Source organism: Odontesthes bonariensis, chromosome 19 (genome assembly GCF_027942865.1).
Source record: "Odontesthes bonariensis isolate fOdoBon6 chromosome 19, fOdoBon6.hap1, whole genome shotgun sequence".
Classification (NCBI taxonomy): Eukaryota; Metazoa; Chordata; class Actinopteri; order Atheriniformes; family Atherinopsidae; genus Odontesthes; species Odontesthes bonariensis.
Window position 1 is genome coordinate 33448975 of NC_134524.1, and position 17746 is coordinate 33466720.

The 17746-nt window shown below is 44.0% G+C and overlaps 1 protein-coding gene across 1 annotated transcript in view; it reads right to left on the reverse strand.

The window, feature by feature from the left end:
* The window catches only part of sh3tc1 (SH3 domain and tetratricopeptide repeats 1), a 30179-nt gene extending 15881 nt beyond the window's left edge, over positions 1–14298 (reverse strand). The window contains exons 1-9 of the mRNA XM_075451309.1: positions 14186–14298; positions 12651–12722; positions 6888–7018; positions 6353–6458; positions 5739–5879; positions 5249–5447; positions 5094–5170; positions 4329–4524; positions 4000–4130 (exon numbers count right to left, since the gene is read on the reverse strand). Coding sequence (XP_075307424.1) covers positions 4000–4130; positions 4329–4524; positions 5094–5170; positions 5249–5447; positions 5739–5879; positions 6353–6458; positions 6888–7018; positions 12651–12722; positions 14186–14285 — 1153 coding nt within the window. The 5' untranslated portion in view covers positions 14286–14298. The remainder of the gene's footprint in view (positions 1–3999; positions 4131–4328; positions 4525–5093; positions 5171–5248; positions 5448–5738; positions 5880–6352; positions 6459–6887; positions 7019–12650; positions 12723–14185) is intronic.
* Between the last annotated feature and the right edge of the window lie 3448 nt (positions 14299–17746).

Here is a 17746-nt window from a genome sequence, read left to right on the forward strand (position 1 = left end):
GACTGAATAGGGCAACAAGTCCATGGCCATGTCTGTGAGGGCCCGGAACGCATCATCCCTGCTGCTTGCCTACCAGGCCGAACTGCAGGATGAAATGACGACCTCGCCCTCTCCGGCCGTGTGGGATGAAGTTTGCGTGGTGACTGACCTCTGCTTACACCTACGCAGATACGCTGTCCAGGGATCAGGGAGACCCATGGCCCTGATGGTCGTGCAGGAGAGAGCTAGGTGGCTCAATCTCTCCAGCCTATCCCAAAAAGAGAAAGCCCACCTCCTCTATGTCCCTGTGGACCCGAAGGGCCTTTTTGGACTGGCTGTAGACATGCATGAGGTGTGAGGAGAAGAAAAAGTTCCTGCAGGGGCTGATGGATAAGGGCTTGGCGTTCTCCACTGTCAAAGTGTACTTTGCCGATATATCAGCGTGTCACGTGGGCTTTGGAGACAAAACAGCAGTTTGTCAGTTTATGAAAGGGGCGCGGCGCTTTTGACCGGTCTCAAAGGATCTGGCCGCTCCGTGGGATCTTTCCATGGTGCTGGATGCGCTGTCGGGTCCTACTTTTGAGCCGCTGCTTCGGGTGGAGCTCACAGTGCTCTCTTTGAAGACGGCTCTGTTACTGGCACTGGCTTTGGTCATGCGTGTGAGTGACATCCATGCTCTGCCGGTGAACCCTTGCTTGTATGCGGTTTTCAGTGGGGGATTCCTCTGAAGCCTAACCCCGTGTTTGTGCCAAAGGTTTTTAACCCGGCAGTGCCATATGGCCCTATTGAGCTGTCGGCATTTTATCCTCCTACCTTCTCATCCCAGGAGCACAAACGCCTGAATGCGCTCTGCCCGGTGCGCGCATTACGCACCTTTGTGGATAAAACAGCTGGGTTCAGGAAATCAGAACAGCTATTTGTGTCATTGTCATACTGGGTGCCAAGTAACGTACCCACATGCAAGATCAGGAGAACAGTAATCACAATAATAAAGTTTATTACAAAAAAGGAGGATAAGTGGGATCTCTAGAAACGGGGTGTGGGCTGGCAGGAACACAACTGTCGAGGAGAGTGAGAGTAGTTAATGTGGGTCCGGGAGGAGTGATTCCTCTCAGGGAACTGATAGCCAAGATCTTACTTTGTGAGAGGGAATCAGCGGGAAGTGAAGTAGTTGCCTGCTCGGTTTTTCCTGCGGGAATCCGAACCCGCAATCCAGCGGGCGAACGTCGGTGGAGGGCGGACAGGTGAGCTGCTCACGGAGGAAGGGCGGAAGGTATCCGGGGAGAAATCCAAGGGCGGGGTTCGGGCTTGCAGCCGGTATTTTCTGCGGTGTTAGAGGCAAAGGTCTGCGGGTGGAGATCCTCCAGGTCGAGGGGACAGCTGAGGTCCTAGCGTCCGACGGGTTCTTCCAGCGGTGTAGTGGAGGAGCACTCGGGGAATTCCAGGCAGTCTGAATCTTCAGATCTTCTCTGAGGAACAATGGATAAATCTAACGATGAAGAGACACGACAGGGAGAGAGTTATTAGGAGTCAATTATTCAAAGGGCCTAGCTCGAGAAAACTGTTACCATTCCAGGTTAACACTCAGGCGTTTGAGTGTTCCTCCGCCGCTGTATAACTACTCCTTCTCCGCCCCGTCTCAATTAGCCGCAGGTGCGACAGATTCACCCACCGCACCTTCCAGAGCACTGCTCGCTGTGAACCTCTGGAGGATGGACTAGGAAGCAGCAGGCAACCAAAAAAAAAAAAAACAAACAAAAGAAAACCCACACAAACAAAACCTCTGGGACCTAACAGTCATGGGCTGCGCCACACTTGGGGAAGCCTCTCACAAAGCAGCGGTTGTCACGCTGGATTGTGGAGGCTATTGCCTTGGCCCATGAGAGCAAGAGGCTGCAACCCCCCTCAGGGCTGCGTGCTCATTCCACTCTGGGATGGCCGGGTCATGGGCACTGTTCCAAGAGCATCACGACTAACAGAGTGGAAAATTACTTCTGGGGACAAGTGCAGTCCTATTCTGAGATACCTCAATCATGTTTCAGAGAACCGGGGTTAATTTCTTAACCTAAAGTTCTCCTCAGTTTTGCTATGGCGGTACACACCTCACACTTGAATGAGACGGAGAGACAACGGTATTTGTTCAAAATTAACATTATTGGTTGCAACCCATATATATCACCCTCAACAGTATTTTGTTCGCTAACCTCCAAAACACCTGCTCCAACTCACGTTCCCGGATATTTATATCCATTTGATCCACAACCCCTCCCTTTACAGCCGAGACAGCCTGAAGGCTTTTAAGAGCATGGCTGCCTACCAGTAGGCTGTTGCTGGATGGGTGAAGGAATCACAGATATGGCACCTGGAGCCAAAGAAATTACATTTTAAACGTGTGGTTTTGGTCGTAGTTTACCGTTAAAGTGAAGTGAGTTTGTCAGGTCGGATAGTTATCTCAACAACTTGAACTGCAGTAGACTTCGGCTGGTCGTACGATACTTTGTAACTGTTTTGCATGGCACTGACCGACAATATTATCTCTCTAATATGAACCAGAATGTTCTGTTTTCAAATCAATGACACACAACATGTTTTGTCATTTAGTATGGATGGCTTTCCAAATGTATGTATATGTAATCTCACTCAATTCAATTAGACTCAATTCAATAGAACAATCAGTGAAGGCAAATTATTACTATCATCATTGCTGCTGTATCAATAATTGTTCTCTATATGTTGTTATAGATAGATAACAAAATACAAATAATTTTTTAACTTTTGGAAAGTTAAGAAGTTTTGGAAAGGTGAAAATCAGCGCCCCCAAATCTGAGACCATGGTCCTCGGCCGGAAAAGGGTGGAATGCCCTCTCCGGGTCGGGAATGAGATCCTTCCCCAAGTGGAGGAGTTCAAGTATCTCGGGGTCTTGTTCACGAGTGAGGGACGAATGGAGCAGGAGATTGACAGACGGATCGGTGCGGCGTCTGCAGTGATGCGGCTCTGCACCAGCCCGTCGTGGTGAAGAAGGAGCTGAGCCAGAAGGTGAAGCTCTCGATTTACCGGTCAATCTATGTTCCTACCCTCACCTATGGTCACGAGCTGTGGGTAGTGACCGAAAGAACGAGATCGCGAATACAAGCGGCCGAAATGAGTTTCCTCCGCAGGGTGTCTGGGCTCTCCCTTAGAGATAGGGTGAGAAGCTCGGTCATCCGGGAGGGGCTCGGAGTAGAACCGCTGCTCCTCCGCATCCAGAGGAGTCAGATGAGGTGGCTCGGGCATCTGGTGAGAATGCCTCCTGGGGCATCTGGTGAGGATGCCTCCTGGGGCATCTGGTTAGGATGCCTCCTGGGGCATCTGGTTAGGATGCCTCCTGGGGCATCTGGTTAGGATGCCTCCTGGGGCATCTGGTTAGGATGCCTCCTGGGGCATCTGGTTAGGATGCCTCCTGGACGCCTCCCCGGTGAGGTGTTCCGGGCCCGTCCCACTGGGAGGAGGCCCCGGGGAAGACCCAGGACACGTTGGAGAGACTATGTCTCTCGGCTGGCCTGGGAACGCCTCGGGGTCCCCCCGGAAGAGCTGGAGGAAGTCTTTTGGAAAGTTGAAGTGTAGCACAGAGAAGTATGGCTGAAGTTGTCAGAAAACATCACGGATGGATTGGGGTGTCGTTTTTGCACTTTGGCAACTACTAAGCTGATGATGTCACACAGTGTTGGCTTGTAACGCAGGTGAAATTTGGACAGTCCACAACATGGACAGAAACGCAGTCAGCAGCAATTATTTCAGCAGAAATCATTCCAGCAGCACAGAATCCAAACTAGAATGAATAAGTTTAAAAAAATAAATAAATTTAAAAAAATTTAAAAAAAATCTGCGTTTTCACAGAAAAAGATTAAATTTAAAAAAAAATCTCAAGATACAAAGAACGACACAGTGCATGTCATTTCTGCTTGTAATAAAATAAACTTGTAGGCTAAATAAAGATGGAAAATCTCCATATACAGTAACTATGTGACTATCTGTCTTACCCAGTTTGTAGTTATGACCAGCATCATTTTGCGATTTCTTCTTCAACTTATCAATTGATTCTTCGATGAATTTGTCTTCTTGCTGGATGGACAACATCCATTCCTCTTCATCCAAAATGATATCTGTTGAGCTAGAGGGATGGCAGAGAATAGAACATTTCAAAAAAATCAATTCATGCTTAATTCCACTCCCTGCTGCAATGCTTTTATTTTATGTAAAGCACTTTGAATTGTTTGTACATGAAATGTGCTATACAAATAAATTTGATTTGATTTTGATTTTGATAATTTGTTCAAATGTTTAACAATGTACTTGGTGATATACTCACTCCCAAATTTCAGCAGATGGTTTTACCAAGCTTGTCTTAACAAGACCTACTTCTCCCGTTGTCTCCTTCTGCCCAGTGAACCAATCAAAGCAAGGCACCAGAAGTCCCATAATGATGATGCGATCACCAGTGGTCACACTGAGCTCATCTGGGCCCTCAGCATCATACTCCACTGTGGCCAGACAGATTCCTGTGGCTGAACATAGGAGGAGATCAAATGAAAGCAGATGTTCCTTAAACTTTCACAAAGGCTTCAAACCAGCTGCCCTTATATAGTTCATTTCCCTGGTTTTGGGGAATTTCTATGATCTATTTTGTCATCCAATAATACAAAAATAAATCAAATAAACTGTATATATTGTGGAAAGGCCATGGTTCTACTTGTACAGTGGTAATCTGAAGGTTGGCAGTTTCAACCCCGGCCCCCTCCTATACCCAGATATCCTTGCTCAAGGTTTTGAACCCCACCCCCAATGTGTTCGTGGGTGTGTGACTGTACAGTATGGACAATGAAGAATAATGGTTAATTGAATAGGTGCTTTATGAATGTATGTTTGTATGAGTAAATAAATAAACCAAGCCAAGGTTAAAAGGTGATGTATAAGAAAAGATTTGATCAAACAGAAATTACACTCAAACAAGTGCCTACTCATAGCTGCCATTTGCGTATGGATAACAGGTGCAGTCGTGACCCCCAGGCTCTGCTGAAAGACACTGAGATTTTGAAATATTACTGAAAAGACAGGAGTAGTTTCAGGTGCTTACCAAACTGCAGAGGGAAATCACAAGCAGGTTTCCCATCGCCAACTAAAATGCTCTCTGGGCAGGATTTGAGAAACCATCTGTGGAAACATGGGGTCATGTGACAACAGTGCCAGCCCTGGTCTCGGTCCACAAAGACCTTTGAGTGTGGGACTCACTGATGAAAGGGGATGAGTGGATCCAGAGCAGGTTTAGGTGCAGTGCCCCGGGCCCCATCAGCAAGGCAGAGGACAGTCCACCCTGAGCCAAGGAAGGGAGGCTCAAACTGGGCTATGTCTCCCTGCTCTAGGTACAGGTCTCCTCCAGATGTTGAGCTGTCAAACATCTGGTTGGCACTACAACTTGCAAACAATGAACCTGAGGACAGAGACATAGCAAATGTGCATATGAAATGCCTCTGTACAAGTTTTTTAGCTTTTATCAATATGCATTTTAATTTCATTTTTAGAACAACAAACAAGCTCAAATAAATAGAATAATTAGTTGATCTTTGGTGCAAAAGATCGGGATAAATGAACCCTGGCATAGGTGACTAAATATCTCAGTGCCTTGTGTTTCTCAGCACTAACATTTAACATACTCATTCTCTCTTTCGTTTCATTGAGGAAGATAAAGCGTCTCCTGGGTTTGAAAACCTTCACCATATACCTTCCTGCATGAGAATGCCTTTGTAGAAAAGATTAAGAGTTTCCTCCTGAATGGAGACCTCCACAGTGATGTCCTCCTCCAAAAAACTCAGCCAAACTGTCGGGTCTAACAACATGTTCTCCACACAGTGACCGAGGAGACCTGGAGGGAAGAAGGATGAGCAGAGGAATGATGCGACGCAGGAATATTGTTTTTTTTTCACTTCTAAGAGTAAGACAGTCTGAGACAGGCCAGGTTGCTCAGATATTCTGTGCACTACTGTCCACATGTTTAAGGTCCATCCGGCCATAAGATTCTATACTTTCCACAGATCAATAATCTCAACTCTGATCTTTCTGTTTGTTTGTTTTTGTCTTCTTTTTAAAAAAAATAAATCAAACTAACAGACAAATACTAGGCATGCCATTATTTTTGAAAGAACCTTCGATTTACTGTCAGTACCAAGAACATTTGCACAGCACTGTATATGTGTTATGCACATCTGGACAAATGTACAATACAAGTAGAGATCAATACCTGATACAGGTTATCTGAGCCAGAAGCACATGTCAGCTCAGCTGTTGATTTGTTACTGGAACATTTGTGAGGTTGTATAAACTTAATTAACTCCATACCTATCATGTAATATGTGGTGAATTTCCATATTTCCTCAAATGTTTGGAATGTCACATAAATGGCTTTTTCTTCACTACTGATAGACACGAGATGAGTGGACAACTCCTACAGGAAGAGAGAAAGGTTTCAGTTTGGGATGGTTACATGCAAACGTTCTTTCTTTTCATTCCTTCACACACCACAGCGTCTTGTTGACTTCCATGAGTGGATACATGCTAAATGGAATGTACTTAGAAAGGGCTTTTCTAGTCTAGATAACCACACATATTTTGTGGAATTTCCATCAGAAATATGAGGGGAAAAAGGCTGAGGATATTTTTGAATAATGGATAAGAGAAATTATAGAAATTTGTACTTATTTTTACACCAATATTTGGTCTTTTACATCCTGACAATCGGGGCTTTTGTGTAGAATTCAAGAAAAAAGAATGAAACTACTTTCCTTTACTCCGATATTCATTCATGGAGCCAACTTAAGGATGAAGTTTGAAATCCCTGATATATAGATGTGTGTGCACGTGTCAAAAACAATACCATGAGCAGACTGTTGACTTCAGAGCTGTCAGCCTGCAGAAGGCGCAGCTTCCCTCTCAACATTTCCTGTAACTCCTCATCAGCAGGAAGACCATCGGGACCCTTGACCACGTCCAGCAGCACAGGCAGAACTAAACACAGAATACTTTGAGGTTAGTGAAAGGATCCCCTGTCAGGCTGTGTTTAAGGCTGGATTCTCATGCCTTAGTTTTTGTACTGATGGAAGATTAAATCCAGTTCTTTTGCTACCATCAGAAAATAAATTGAAAGTAAAAAAAAACACCATGTAGTATTTAATCAGGGACTTTCTTTCAGTGAGATGTCCTTCAGTAGCAGTCATGTGACTTCTATGGGACTGCCTCTCCTGTTAATGTTTCCTGTAAAAGCTGACTGATCCTAACAAGTGTAATAAAGGTTGGTTTTCAGACATGTCCCTTACATATAAAGGTTTCCTTCTCTGAAAAATGTAATTGATTAAATTTTCTATTTGTGATTTTCACATGGTCAAATGTTAAATTCAAGCATTGATTTGTCTGCTTGTCTCCTCAGTTTCACCTCTGAAAGACTCAGAGACTCAAGCAGAGATTTTAACGACCAGTTGCAATGAACCTTTAAGCTGTTTTTAGCATTATACAACACACTAACAGTTTGCCAACAAACCAAGATTTGCTTTTGAGGTTGAACCTTTTCTAATGATATATAAAGGATCTCTAAATAAATCTCACATCTCCAAGTAACGTTAGAATCCTGGAATCATTTTGAATATGCCTCCTGCCTTGCTGACTACTGTTGCTGCCATCTTTTATTCTAGCAGCTATAAAGAATGATGATATACTGTAACAATTTGAAAAGCCCTTGGTAAGTCAACTGCTTGTGTAAGATTTTAAAAAGCATATGTAACCATACACTAGATGGCAAGACTTGCACTTGGTCAAATGTTTTGCTTCTGCAGCAGACACTGCTCCACTCATCTGTTAAGGGAAGGTCGTCTCAAGTATCTGCCTTTGAGATAACAAAAATATCCCATTACTCCACCTGAAGACATGGCTTTTACACTGTACATTTTACTCCATGCAATACTGCACATTGCATGTAAATGTTACCATTAACTTAACTTAAGTTAGAGAGGGAGAAGGAAACGTTACAGAGTGGGAGAAGGAAACGTTACAGAGTGGGAGAAGGAAACGTCACAGAGCTTAGTTTATAAAAGTGACTCAGTGAGAGATGCTAACCAGCCATATAAAACCAAATCATCAACTTTCATCAACATCAAATCATCATCATAACACAGGTGAAACATTAAGTTTCACCTGTATTTGACCTCAAAGTTAAGAGCATATCACCACCAGTCACTTTGTGCCAGTCAGTGGCTTAATAAGTGACTTCAAGAATTTATGGGTTCAAGGTATAAACTGCATTGAGTTCTCTCACATGATTTTCTCGTGCTTGTCAGATGTTTGTCTGCTGACGCTTTGCTTTGCAGTAAGAGGTATTGCATCACCTGAGGATGAACAGTCCACCAACAGAGGTCATATCGTTGAACTGTTAAATCTGCTGGGAAAGTTTGACAGTACTGTGTCAAAGCAATGATCTAGTGGACCTGGCAATGCTAAATATGTGCATCATGATATTCAGAATGAGTTGATTGATGTTATGGCCAGCATGGTGAGAGAACAAGTGGAACAAGCTGGGAGAGCACTTTGCTTTAATGGTGGGTGAAACAAAGGATGTGAGCAGATATCTGTTGTTCTGCGTCACCTGAACAATGACGGCATCCATGAAGAGTTTCTGGACTTTAGAGTTTCTGGCTCGGATGCAGAGTCTTTGCTCAGGTCAGTTAAACAGACATTGGTTAGTTTAACATAGACAAACATGTGCTATGATGGGGCATCTGTCATGTCTGGGTGCAACAACGGTGTCCAGGAAAAATGTGCCACATGCACTTTACATCCATTGCTATGCACACAGACTAAAGGTGGTTTTAGTTGACTGTGTACATAATGTGAAACCAGTTGCAGAATGCTTGGCAACAGTCAAGATGCTGTCCAACTTTTTTTCTGGGACAGTGACTCATGAGGTGTTCATGGAGAGGCAGAGAGAACTTGAGCCCACCCAACACGCAGTGGAACTGGAAAGATCGTCAGATACCAGATGGGCCTGCCAATATTCTACACCGTGGGCAATAAAAAGAACTCTCCCTGCTATCTGAGCAACTCTTGTGGATGTGAGCAACCAGACGAATGCTCATAGAGCTACTGAAGAAAGGTCACTGGTTGGACTGATGATGCACAGATTTGGAGCTGGCGCCTGCCATTGATCTGGTCTTTATTGTTGATGCCCTCAAAGACAAATGCATTGCTGAAACATGGACTGAAGTCTGGGAGTGTGCCAGTGATCTGTGTGAAACAGTTGGCATTGACATGCAGAAAAATACAGCCTGCAGGAGTTTGTGGTGAACAGCCAAACAGGATCAGAGCCACTGGAAACTTCACACCACTATCGGAATCACTGCTTTTTCCCACTAATCGAGCGATTAATCAGTGAATTGGACAGGCGTTTTCCTTCTGAAAACCCCAAACACAAGACATTCGTGGACAGACACCCTTTTGCCCATGGCTGAGCACTATGGAGTATTGGAGGAAAACCTCTCAGCATAACTTCACCAGGCAGAAAGACTTATTGAGAGGAAAAAACAAAGTGGGGACATCGTCAGCACCACCCGTGATGTGCTGGTGCTATTGAGGCCATACAAGGAAGCATTTGTTGACCTGTTCAAACTTGTGTGCATCTCCATGACACTGCCCGTCACATCAGCTGCCTGTGAGAGGAGCTTTTCTTGCTCACAGCGTTTAAAAAGCTACCCAAGGAACAGAAGTGGAGATGCACGAACCAGCAATCTGGCTGTGCTGGCAATCAGCTGAAATAGGGCCAAAGAACTGGATGTGGATGCAGTCATTAACCGCTTTGCAGCTGCAGCTCATCACAACAACAGGCGCATCATTCTCTTGTGACGAGTGAGTACACGATTATTTTCTGACAGGTTTGAATGATGTTGCTTATTGTTTGCCTAATATTATGTCAATTGAACCTGAAGTATTTAGCCTGTGTGTGTGTGTGTGTGTGTGTGTGTGTGTGTGTGTGTGTGTGTGTGTGTGTGTGTGTTAGTATCAGCGAAGCCCAGAGGAGAAGAAGAGGAGAGGAGAGTACAGTTGTCACAGTTATACTATTTTGTAAATCCACAGACGTTCTCTGTGAGTTTTATTGTTTGTTTGTGCTTGTCGTTTTTTTCATTTGTTCGTTCATTAAATACAAGTTGTTACATATGCTTGTGTTGTTCTATAATAAACATATAGTAACGTGCTTTTCACAACATGTAGTGTATTAGCCTGGGAACAGTAAATCTCTGTCTGTTATAGTATTATTTGTTGGTGTTTGTTGGGTCAGAATTCACTGGCACCTCCTATAAACAATCAGCCCCCCCCCCCATTGCCTCCAATAATACATTTCTGGTGCCGCCGCTGATATAAAACAGGTTTCTAGGACTGCCTTCTTTCATCTTCGTAATATTGTTAAAATCAGGAACATCTTGTCTCAGAGTGATGCAGAAAAACTAATCCATGCATTTGTTACTTCAAGATTGGACTGCTGTAATTCTTTATTATTGGGCTGTCCCACATATTCTCTGAAAAGCCTTCAGCTGATCCAAAATGCTGCAGCCAGAGTTCTGATGAGAACTAACAGCAGAGATCATATTTCTCCAGTTTTAGCTTCTCTTCATTGGCTCCCTGTTAAATTCAGAATAGAATTTAAGATTCTTCTCCTCACATATAAAGCTCTTAATGACCGAGCTCCATCATATCTTAAAGATCTCATTGTAAGATATTTTCCTAACAGAGCACTTCGTTCCCAAACTGCAGGTTTACTTGAGGTTCCCAGAGTTTCTAAAAGTAGAATGGGAGGCAGAGCCTTCAGTTATCAGGCCCCTCTCTGTGGAACCAGCTGCCAGTTTGGGAGGCAGAGCCTTCGGTTATCAGGCCCCTCTCTGTGGAACCAGCTGCCAGTTTGGGAGGCAGAGCCTTCAGTTATCAGGCCCCTCTCTGTGTGGCACAGACCCAACACAGTCCATCATAGGCCCAACACAGTCCATCACAGGCCCAACACAGTCCAACACAGTCCAAACACAGTCCATCACAGGCTCGACACAGTCCATCACAGGCCCAACACAGTCCATCACAGGCTCAACACAGTCCTTCACAGGCCCAACACAGCAGGCCCAACACAGTCCATCACAGGTCCAACACAGCAGGCCCAACACAGTCCATCGCAGGCCCAACACAGCAGGCCCAACACAGTCCTTCACAGGCCCAACACAGTCCTTCAGAGGCCCAACACAGTCCATCATAGGCCCAACACAGTCCATCACAGGCCCAACACAGCAGGCCCAACACAGTCCTTCACAGGCCCAACACAGTCCATCACAGGCCCAACACAGTCCATCATAGGCCCAACACAGCAGGCCCAACACAGTCCATCACAGGCCCAACACAGCAGGCCCAACACAGTCCATCACAGGCCCAACACAGCAGGCCCAACACAGTCCATCATAGGCCCAACACAGTCCATCATAGGCCCAACACAGTCCATCATAGGCCCAACACAGTCCATCACAGGCCCAACACAGTCCATCACAGGCCCAACACAGTCCATCACAGGCCCAACACAGTCCTTCACAGGCCCAACACAGTCCTTCACAGGCCCAACACAGTCCATCACAGGCCCAACAGTCCATCACAGGCCCAACACAGTCCATCACAGGCCCAACAGTCCATCACAGGCCCAACACAGTCCTTCACAGGCCCAACACAGTCCATCACAGGCCCAACACAGCAGGCCCAACACAGTCCTTCACAGGCCCAACACAGTCCTTCACAGGCCCAACACAGTCCATCGCAGCAGGCCCAACACAGTCCATCACAGGCCCAACACAGTCCATCACAGGCCCAACACAGCAGGCCCAACACAGCAGGCCCAACACAGTCCATCACAGGCCCAACACAGTCCATCACAGGCCCAACACAGTCCATCACAGGCCCAACACAGTCCATCACAGGCCCAACACAGTCCATCACAGGCCCAACACAGCAGGCCCAACACAGTCCATCACAGGCCCAACACAGTCCATCACAGGCCCAACACAGAAACAAATGAGACAAGCCTTCTTATGGCATTCTAAATCAATTTAAATGCAATCTTTCATCATCCACTGTATCCTGCCACTTGAATTGCCCAACACCTGCCTTCCTGAGCATCGTGACCACAGCTTTGTCGGGGGCAAAATTCAAGACGTGCCTTTTTCCATGGTCCATAAAGGTGTAAACAGCAGTGAATTATGAGATGCAAAGCTTAGTAAACAAGTCACCTTTCACACTTCCACCTTTCACTTTCCTCCTCAGATTTTTTATTCTGGAAGGAATAATAACATAATGTAACCAACACCCACATAAGGGCTGCACCGTGTGCAAAGTGTTCCAAGTTTGGGGCCTTAAATGGTTATGGTATGACAGAAAAATCAGAACCAGTTAAGGCTTAGCAGAAGCTGATATGAATATCATCAAATAAATATTCAAAAGTTGATCTGTCACTAGGATATACTCTTTGGCATAGTGAACATCTGTATTGCATCTTGTACATTTTTATCTCAGTGTGAAGCACAGAGCTGAAATACGTGATCACAGAACAGAACAGAGCGTAAACAGACGTCACCTGTTGGGAAGTTTTCCTCACATGCTGACAAAGTTCCCTTCAAAGCTGTAGCATCCCTGGAGAAACCCCGCGCTGTTAAAAACCATCAAGAAGCATTGTTAAAGTTACATGGAGAGCCAAGCTCAGGAGGAGCTTAAAGGGACAGTTCGCCTCTTTTGACATGAAGCTGTATGACATCCCATATCAGCAACATCATTTATGAACATCTTCTTACCCCCTGCTGCGTCCTGTGAGCAGAGTTCCAGCCTCGTTTTGGTGTTGATGAAGGTAGTCCGGCTAGTTGGCTGGGGTTTAAAAAATAAAGCGTTTTGCTTCTCAAAACAATATGCGTTCAACAGAGTAATACATTTGCATCACAAAATGGTTCTCCAGGAAAAAATCAGACCTCACAATCGCTTGGCCCTATTTTCTCTCCCCTCATATCACTGCCTGCTGCCGCCTGCCGACAGCCGCACCTGTTACGGTGTTTGCTGCTCGGAAGCAGGGGACTGCTCGGTCTGTGCTTCGGTCTGCACAGCAGGCAGTGATACGAAGGGAGAGAAAATAGGGCCAAGCGATTGTGAGCTCTGACTTTTTCTGGATGAACCATTTTGTGATGCAAATGTATTACTCTGTTGAACGCATATTGTTCTGAGAAGCAAAACGCTTTATTTTTTTAAACCCCAGCCAACTAGCCGGACTACCTTCATCAACACCAAAACGAGGCTGGAACTCTGCTCACAGGACGCAGCAGGGGGTAAGAAGATGTTCAGAAATGATGTTGCTGATATGGGATGTCATACAGCTTCATGTCAGAAGAGGTGAACTATCCCTTTAATACATTTTACACTGAATATGCTTTAATTCTATTTTCACAGATGATAAATCACTAAGCCCCTAAATAGAACAACACTCTCCACACACATAATATCCCTCATCTGAAGCTGTGGCACACACACATATTGCCTGTGGGGACTTCCCTTTGACACAATACATTCTTTAGCTTCTTACACTAACCTTAAGCTTACAGATAAACAAACACATGTAATTTGACATATATAGCTATTACATTAAACAGATAGATTTCCTTGAGCTGCGAGACAAAGTCTGCCAGTTTGTGTGTAAATGACCTGCTGAGTATGTCTGAGGCAGACATACTCAGCAGGCACTGAGGCTCCACAGTGCCTGCCATCATCATTCCAAAGAGTGGGCATCTGCTGTCAGGTATAAACGACCTTTGGGGTAAGTCACCTGTGGCTCTGCTGGCCCATTTCTATCAAATCAGCCTAATAAAAAAGATCACGTGAATTATCCCTCCCAAAAAGTTCATGGAACTTAAATATCTATCAGTGATCTGAAAATAAAGCACAACATAGAGGAGACAAATCTGTAGAAATGGGTCAAAATGAGATGAAAGTGATAAAACAAACACTTCAAAGATCTCTAAACGCCTTTTAGACTTTTGATCCCCGTGCAGTTGTAGCAAGAGTCCCATCTGGACCTAATTGAATAAAAGTGTGTTACCCGATCTGGACCTAATTGAATAAAAGTGTTACCCCTGCTGCTGTGCCGGCTGCTCCGGAGCTGCTGGCCGTCCGCAGACATCTGTCTCCGGTACCTGTGGCTCCCGGCGTCCCGGTAGGACCTGCCTGACATGTCCAACACTGTCCCCCCCACACACTGCAGTGAGTCAGCCTCTGCACCACATGCCTCTGCACGGTGGCTTCATCCAAACTTTCTTTAAGGACCAATAACAGCAGTTTCCGACAGCTTCTTCCCTTTCAAAATAAATGTCTCTGAGAAAAGTTCGGACCTGGAGTGTCTATCATATCAGTGCATGGACTCAACTGAATGGATAGAATTAAGCCAAAACTTGCGCGTCCTCCTCCTTATTAGTTGAATTCCTTGATGAAATCGTTGGAATCACAGTTTCTTTGTGCGAAATATTGTTTTGATGTGATTCGTTTTCACATAAAAAAATTAAAACAAGTATGTCATTTTCTTTTTTCTGAATTTGGAGTCTATCAATTTGGTTCATTTCTATTTTTAAAGCAACCTTCTGGATTAATACGGTTAATCTATCAGAGACTATCAGAGAAGCTGGATTCAAAGGGTTGAAACTTTCATTGTCATTTTCTAGATTTCTTCTATTCATTTCTCTTTTTGTTTATCACTCACTTCTTTCTTCCATGGTACAATTGTTCAAATCTGATATAAACCACAGATGGTCATTAACAGCACAACTTATATATTGAAGTTAATGTGATTTAGTTCCTGTGCTACTCTTGTAAACTTGACTCAAAGGAGGCAGAACTTGCTTCCTTGACAGCCATAAAAGATTACTACTCTAAAACTATGGGTATTATTCTTCCCTTTTCTTTTCTTTTATGTTATTCATGTTGCAGGTTTCCTACCTGCACACCAGTTCAAATTACCTTTGATACATTAAAAGTTATTACAGTCTCTCCTTAAAAGTCAAGTGTACAGTTTTCAGGTTAATAATCATTCACTGAACAAATAAAGCAACTCTGGTTACCAAATCAGTAGATGGGGTGAAGGGTAGGAGACGCGGGATTTTATTGGTCCTTTTTCACGGGAAACAGCCAAACTCACTTTATTAAATACAGCCAAAGAACACTGCAATTCTTTCACACACATACATTTCCCAGCTTATTTTTCCTCTCTGTTTGCATATAGCTAGGTTTGGCTCAGTGTACAATCTAAAGTTTTTGCTTTCCCTCAAATAATGCAGGAACAGACTCAGCATTTCCTTTCCTTTGGTCAGTTCCTCTGTGAGCTCAAAGTTCCAGCCAAGCAGCATTGGTGTTGATCTAAAACTGAGCAACACAAAGGAATTTATGACCCAGCCAACTGACCCGGCCAAATCACGAGATACATGATGACACTAAACTTATACAGACTGTGAAAAAGTGCAAGAATATGATGCTGAGCACATACAAAGGAAATGTCATTGATAACTCAAAAATAACTCAAGACCTTAAAGATGCAAATTTACCGCAAAACATGCACAATGATCACAAAGAAAAAGAAAAATACCTCAAAGACATAAGATTACCAAAGCAACATGCCATCACTATGAAGACACAAACAGTGTCTATAAACTGATTCAAAAACTTTACCAAAGAAACAACAGGAAAAGGTTGGAACCATGTTTCCAACTCTTAAAATAAAAACAGAAGTTCATGCTGGACAGTACAAGGGGTAAAAAAAAAAAAAACAATAATAATAATAAAAAATAAAAATAAAAAACCAGAAAGGAGTGATTTTAAACAACGTGAAACAGAAATGTATTCAACAGAATGGCACCGCACTAGTAGCAGCCTATGTTTCAAATGAGCTTTGTTCTTCTGTAGAAAGAAAAGAAGTAAACATTTCTCTGCTTTGGTTGCTGTTCTACCGCGATGATTTCTGCTCGTACTTATGTCACTTTTGAAGATGTTATGTTGTGTAAAAATGCCAGTGGGAAAGTTGTTTACATGCTGATCGGGCTTTCCTAAGCCTAAATAATGCCTGGAAAAAAAACGAAATTCAGATGAGTTGAAGAGGAGACATTTAGGACGTAGAGAAGGACCACAACAGAAAGCAAGGAGGAACATGTTTAAACCATTTCTTCCCTTGACAATCATTGGCAAAGTGAGATCTCTGGAAGATGAAACAGATGAAAAACAGTGAGAATATCAGGAATGCAGTGCTACATGTTTTACACAGACATAGCTGAATGAACAGAATCCACCACCTTTCCCCAGCTTTCAGAGTATACAGGCAGACAGGAACTGCAGACAGAGCGGTAACAGTGAAGGTGCTAGTTAACAACAGATGGTGTAATCCTGGAGATTTTACTGAGAGGAAACGTCTCTTCACTCCAGATGTTGAACTGCGAGCTTCTGTCCATGTTGTCTATACTAAGAAAGTTCACCTGTATTAAATACTGATGCTGCATATGACATCATCAGCTCAATTCAACAAGAAAATAATCTGCATGGTTTATTGACACATGCAAGAACTTTTGCTCTTACATGGTAGATGCAGGTAGATGTCAGGGCCTGCCCCTGGAAGGAGATCTGAGAACCTCTGATGGTAGGTGAAGTCAAGGTCGTAATGGGTGCCTGAAAAATGAAGAATAGCACCATAGATCAATGGTGATCTGACCAATGTTGCAAGTGTAGCACCTGTAGCACCATCCACGATTCAATGTGGGGATGCAAACTTATCTTTTTGCTTCCCTGCTTGTTTGTCTTTAAGGGTTGTGAACGCCTGCTGACTCTGACTCTATACCTCTGATGGGTGCAGTTACCCTTGTCAGTGCCTATGCTCTTACTCTGACATCCACACCTGAGGCAAAGGATAAATTCTAGACCAGCCTCAGTGATGTCATCAGCTGCATTACCTGCTGTGAACACCTGGCCCTTCTGACGCTTGGCCTTCCTGCTTGCATACTTTGGAGTCAGCAAAATCAACAAAAATGGGCAACCCCTACAAGAATTTTGCTGCTATTGTGGCTTCTGTCTGACCAACTCTTATTTTCAGATGAAGCCACAATAGAGTATCATGGAGACATCCACATTCAAAGAACTGGCACCATCTAGATATAGTCATTGTCAGACATACAAGCCTCAAGCCTGTGCTCCTCACTCACACCACATAGGAACTGTGAATTCAATTCAATTCAATTCAATTCATTTTTATTTATATAGCGCCAAATACAACAAATGTCATCTCAAGGCACTTAGATAGTAAGTCCAATTCAAGCTAATTGGAATTCAATTAATTAATAATAATCATAATTCATAAAATAATCCAATTCGTTCATATGGAGCCAATTCAAAAACAATTTCCTAGCTAAGGAAACCAACAGATTGCACTGAAAACTTTTTGTTTTTCGGTCCAATCTCCCGGCCTGAGCGTGCCTGAGGCGACTGTGGAGAGAAACGACTCCCTTTGAACAGGAAGAAACCTCTGGCAGAACCAGACTCAGGAAGGGTGGCCATCCGCCTCGACCAGGTGGGGTTTGAGAAGACAGAAAGGGGGGAGGGCCGCAGCGGCGGCGGCACTGTAACACCATTCAAAGGATATCTGTTGGAACAGGGAAACACGAG